General features: G+C 35.8%; 1 protein-coding gene and 1 pseudogene across 2 annotated transcripts; one reads left to right on the top strand and one right to left on the bottom strand.

Annotated features, from left to right (window-relative positions):
• Positions 1-737: 737 nt before the first annotated feature.
• or40a1 (odorant receptor, family 40, subfamily A, member 1) lies at positions 738-1,721 on the top strand (the record flags this gene model as incomplete). Its single annotated transcript, XM_079823324.1, has 1 exon — positions 738-1,721. One exon carries the CDS (start codon positions 738-740, stop codon positions 1,719-1,721), a length of 984 nt encoding a protein of 327 aa, XP_079679450.1.
• Positions 1,722-5,358: 3,637 nt separating this feature from the next.
• On the bottom strand, positions 5,359-6,183 carry LOC307130359 (olfactory receptor 10G4-like; annotated as a pseudogene). Its single transcript has one exon. The product of its transcript is annotated as an olfactory receptor 10G4-like (transcript).
• Between the last annotated feature and the right edge of the window lie 57 nt (positions 6,184-6,240).

The following is a 6,240-nucleotide window of genomic DNA, read 5'->3' as shown; positions in this document are numbered from 1 at the left end:
ATTAAAACAGTAATTAAATACTCATGAGAAATGTTTTTTTTTTTTGTTAAGACCTTAGTCAAGGTAATTATTACTTTGTTTGTACACAGTGGATAATTATACCCATTAGACCATTAGTTTAACAGCCCTTTATAAATCTATTTTCCTGTAACACAGCAGTATTTCAAGCAAGTTATACAGAGTAGTTGGTGGGTATTGTTTGTATTTGTTTGTTTAGTTTCCAGTTGTAAATGAATGTAACACCATTTGTCATTGTTTTTCTGTTAAGTGGTTATATTGGTTTTATAAAATATATGATGTCATTATGAGATTGATTTTTATAAAACTGAAAGGGATAGTTCACCCAAAAATGAAAATTCTGTTAAAATGTACTTATTTTATATTTACTTTATAGTATTTTTTCCCCTTCTATGGGGCCCAGCAACTGTTGGTTACCCATATAATTCAAAATATTTAATTTGATGTTCAGCAGGAGAAAGGAATTCATACACGTTTGGAGCAACTTGAGGGTGAGTAAATGATGACAGAATTTTCTATCCCTACTATCTCTTGAATTAAAAAATATAATTACAATTTCCTCTCCTGTTTTTGTAAATGCGAATTTAAAAAGTCAAATCAAATGGTTTGATTAAAAAAATTTTTTTATGGCTTTTCCTATAATTTCCTATCTTTAACTCAATCGTTTAAAGCTGAAAATGTGCTAATTGTATATTTCTTTCAGATTTGCCAGAGTTCAAATGAATTTTTCAGTTGCTTTCAATGGAACTAATTCTTTCAATGAGGGATTTTACCTAACTGCCTTCCGCACTTGGCCGAACAAAAACTATCTCATTTTAGCCTTGTCCATTATCTACATCATCACCTTGCTGGGTAATCTTGTTCTTCTGATTGTCATCCTAATGAACTCTAGCTTGCAGAATCCCAAGTATCTTGCTGTGTGTAATCTAGCTATTGTTGACATTTCAATGAATAGTGTTATAATTCCTCAAATGGTGCCTGTTTTTGTGTTCAATCAGAATCATGTTTCATTTGGAGCATGTTTCTCCCAAATGTTCTTCATGCATTTTTTTGGTGACATGGAATCTTTCTCTCTTGCCCTTTTGGCGTATGACCGGCTGGTTGCGATCTGCTGGCCCCTGCGTTACTCTACCATAAACACCAACCTGAGGATGCTGCTTATAATAGCAGGGATTTGGTCTCTAGTTATTCTGCTAGAGATTTTCCCAGTCAGCCTTGCTGCCAGGCTCCCTTACTGTGCCTCCAGAGAGGTAAAGAGCTGCTGTTGTGAACATGGCCCAGTCTACAATTTGGCTTGTGCAGACACCTCTTACAACCGTCAATTGGGTACAGCTAAGACACTGACCGTTTTGCTAGGCCCCTTGATTTTTATTATTTTCACCTATGTAATTGTAGTGGTTGCTGTGATGCGGATTGCATCTACAACACAGCGCTGGAAGGCCTTTCACACCTGTTTCACTCACCTGCTGCTGGTCCTGCACTATTACATGCCAGTCATGCTGGCATACGTACTAGGGAACCTGCGTTTAATTCAAAATGTGGATCTTTTCACAGCAGTTCTGACTGTTTCTGTTACACTCCCCCCAATGCTGAACCCAATCATATACAGCTTAAAGACTGATGAACTACGGGACAAGATAGTCAAGCTTCTGGGAAAGACAAAAGTGGCACAACAAATCATTAAAAATGAGGCCAGTGGTTAACAATAACAATTGTATTCCTTCCATAGAAGAAGGTGCTTAACTTGTAAATTATGTTTCAAATATTCTGAATTTGTTTAAACAACAATGTTTTCACCCAGTGCATTGTGTATTATTATTGCAGTATATTCAGGGTGAGTTCTCTCATCTGTCAGTGCAAAAAGAAAATAAATGATTGAACTGGTTGGTTGATTCAGTTTTATTTACCACTATGTGTTACACAGAATTAACACACTGCTTTTTTTAGTCCAGAATTGTTTATATTGTCTTAATTCTAGTACTTTTGTATTTATTAATATCTCATATCTAGATTTTTGGAAGTCATTCACAAACAATTAAAGGGACTAAAATCATTTGTGTTTTATTATATAGCCTACCACTGTAAAGTCCATTCGTGAGTCTGAATGACTTTAAAATGCATAAATACAATCATACTGTAAATATATTAAACAAAATAAACACATTAAAAGGATGTCTAATACAATAATCAAATATTCTATATATAAAAACAGGAATGTATGGTGCTTCTTAGCCAGTTGCTAATTATGGCATGCATTCAGGGGAATCAATTGTATCTTTGGAGCGATTCTAGTGGTCAAAATAATTTATATAAACATAAGCTAATGTAAAACACAGACAAATAAAATGCAACTCATTTGATATTTCATTGAGGAATCATGAAGACACATTCTCTCATTTTCCCACAAGATGGCAGAAAAAGACAAGACACACTGCACTGCATGGCAAGTGAAGATTAGCAGATTATGAAAGGAATACATGCACTATGACTAAAACATCTCTCTGTGTAATTAAATCAAGCGCCTTAGTAATCATCTGATGAGTAAATTTTTTATAACTTTATATTAGGTGGCCTTAAATAACTACTTTGTTCTAACATTTAAATTAATCATTTGATACAATGCACTTATTGTGTACATACATGTTTTTACATTGTACTTACATTAAAAAAATTACCTGCATGTGATTACATCTGTAATTAATTTGTTAATTACACTGTTGACACTTCCCTCACACCTAGCCCTACCCTTAAACCTACGCATACCACCACACCTTTCCCTAACTTTACCCGTATCCCACCTCAATAAAAGCAAAAGTGTTTTGCAATACAATATGAACACAAGAAGTGTTTATTTTTATTTTTATGAAAGTACATAGTAGTTAAGGCCACCTAATATAAAGTGGGACCAATTTTTTAATTAAAATGCTATATTATTTGTTTAGTTCTAAAAGGAGCCTGGAATTTGGAGGCGCTTCCCCCAATCAACAGACATACCACTTACACAATATATGCACTAAACAATAAATATATAAAAAGCAAACATTCTAACTCAGTGGTTCTCAAACTTTTGATACCAAGTACCACCATATTTGGCTCTCCTATCACTATAATGACCAACATTAAAATACAGTAGCTGTTCAACTACATCTCTGCACAGTTCAAAAACGAGGCAGTTTATTCCTAATAAGAATGTTTATTGTTTTCAACCACTTTAAGATTGTAAATACACAGTTTGTACATTAACACTGCACTGTGCTTACATACAGGTAAATACATTTTTTTTATTGTGTTTTAACATTAATTTATTTAGTGATTCCTCTGCGTACCACTAGAGGCAGCCTGAGTACCACTCATACCACACTTTGAGAACCACTGTTCTAACTCATAATCCTCAACTCATAAAACTCAATATCCTGTTTAGTAACCATGGTTTCACAAATAATGTTTTCAAATCTTAAATTAGGAATTAAGATAGAAAACATTTCTTATAAAGGCTAACAAGTTACACAGTGTATGACATTACATCAGACTGAATTACTTTAAAAGTACAATGGAAAAAAAAACCCTATCATACCAACAATATTTGCCCAAATGTTGTCCCTACTAGCAAGAGTACCGCAGAATTTACCGCAGCTCATGCATTTTAGTTTGAATAGTTTATGTGGTTACTGTTATAAGATGATTGTTTGCTGACTTTATTTACGTCGTTGTTGTTTTTGTCGTCGCTATGTGTTAATGGTTTGTGTGGTAATGTTTGAGATTTTTTTTTTGTGTGGTAATGTTTGAGTTTTTTTTTTACTTCATGATCTTTGATTTATTCAAGTGTGTATACTGTGAATATTTGGGTCAATAAAAAATTTAATCGTTTTAAAGCAAGTACACATTAAATTGATCAAAAGTGACAGTAGACACATGTATGATGTTACAAAAGGTTTCTATTTCAAATAAATGCTGCTCTTCTGAACGATCCATTCATCAAAGAATCCTGAAAAAAAGTATCACTATTTCCACAAAAATATTGAACAGCTTTGTTTTCAACATTTATAATAATAAGAAACATTTCAAATCAGCATATTTTATGATTTCTGAAGGATCATGTGACACTGAAGACTGGAGTGATGATCCATCCATGATGCCATCACAGGAATAAATTACATTAAAATATATTACAATAGATGCTTATTTATTTTAAATTATAATAATATTTCACAATATTTATGTTTTTACTGTATTTTGATCAAATAGAAGCAGCATTTTAGCCTGACGTTGTCATACTCAATTCTAGTCAGAATGTGAGTCTGATACTTCTCCGTTGGGCTGTGATTATGGGGCGTGTCTCAACCGAACCAGGAAAGACCTCTATTGGATAGACCTACAACCAATCAGAGCAACGGAGCGACGCATAACGTTAGTTGTCAAATGTCAACAGAACTCAACCGCACGTGTTGCTGTTTTTCCATGTTGAAGCGACTCCGATTATGTGATATTTAGACCCAGGAACCCAGACAAAAAAAACACATATTTTACCACCCAAACGCCTTTTTTCTGGGGAATAATTAACTATAGTTGCTCCCCAACGGATCGAGTCCAGACCGAACTGCAGACGACAAAATGTTGTGGGCGGGGCTAAGTTCGGCTGGCATCCAGGCTAGCAGCATTTGGTGAGCAAGAGAGACTTCTTTTAAAAACATAAATTCTTACTGACCCCAAACTTTTAAATCAGGGGTGTCCAATCCTGCTCCTGGAGGGCCACTGTCCTGCAAAATTTAGCTCCAACCCCATTTAAACACACCGGAATAAATTTAATTTGCTAAGTATAAGATTGTGTTTTATTAATCTCTATACCTATCTCAACACTAAACTTACCCTTACAATAATTCAAATACAGTAATAATTGTTGTTCAGCATGACAAAAATGATGCAATATTGTTGTGCGCATGCCCAGTAAGCCCTGGTAGGATATAATGACTGTATCTCTTCTAGCCCCAACCCCAGGGATGGGCAACATCGGTCCTGGAGAGCCACAGTCCTGCAGTTTTGCTCCAGCCCTGATAAAAACGTTCCTGCCTTTAGCTTTCTAGTAACCCTTAAGACCATGATTAGCTTCTTCTGGTGTGTTGATTAGGGTTGGAGCAAAACTCTGCAGAACTGTGGCTCTCCAGAACTGGCGTTGGCCACCCATGCTCTAGGCATAGAAACTTCCAGGTGTGTTGAGGCAAATTAGAGCTAAACCAACTTTGGACACCCCTGTTTTAAATGGTACAATAAACTGCTTACATATAAAAATACAGTATGAAAGATCATCCGCTGATCACAAATTGTCTGTGCTTCATCAAGTCTTTATTCTGGTGCAACTTTTGACAAAATTCGAAACATTTTGTTCCTGATTTCTTTGGTTTTGAAACAGTATATGAAAGGATTTACAAGAGAAGGGCAAAGGATGGACCCTACCAGTAGTCCATTACGTTCCTCTAATGTTAAAACCCACACCAACGGGGGTCAAGACTATTCGTACGAACATCGGAACATAAAAACAAACTATCACTATCAAGTGAGTAAAGCAGGTATGAAAAATGTTCTTCTTGTCGCCCTTTGAGCTAATTCTCATTATAGTGATCACTATGCTTATATAGGACAGGCAGATGAATGAGAATGTCCCAAACAACAGCACAAAAGTCAAGAGTGGATATCATATTAAAATAAGGAGTTGGATTCACACAGGTGGCCCTCACAAGAGAAGCATACTCACAAAAAGCATACTGGATAGTGGAAGAGCAGAAGGGCAGGGGAAGAACAGTAGCCGGGATGATGGTTAAAATAGCACTTGCCACCATCCACAGCAACACAGTAAACAGTCCGTGTGGTGTTTAAAATGGAGTGGTAACGTAAAGGATAGCTTATGGCAATCAAACGATCCAGTGCCATTACAGTGATTGCAAACATCTCCATTACCACACCTAAATGGAAACCACACATCTGAAGAACACAAGGGATATAAGATATGGCTTTATAACCAACAATAAGGTTGCCGATCATACTTGGACAGGTACTGCTGCTATACAGCATGTCCGCTAAAGACAAATTGCAAAGGAAAATGTACATGGGCTGCTGGTGCAAACGCTTGTTCATGGTAATAAAACATATGCTTGCAGTGTTAGCAAGCATTGCAAGCACATAAACCACCAGCAAAACAACTCCAATGGGCAGCTTGTGCTCTAAAGT

Source organism: Gobio gobio (genome assembly GCF_949357685.1).
Source record: "Gobio gobio genome assembly, chromosome: 8".
NCBI classification, from domain to species: Eukaryota; Metazoa; Chordata; class Actinopteri; order Cypriniformes; family Gobionidae; genus Gobio; species Gobio gobio.
This window is presented reverse-complemented; position numbering and strand designations above follow the sequence as displayed.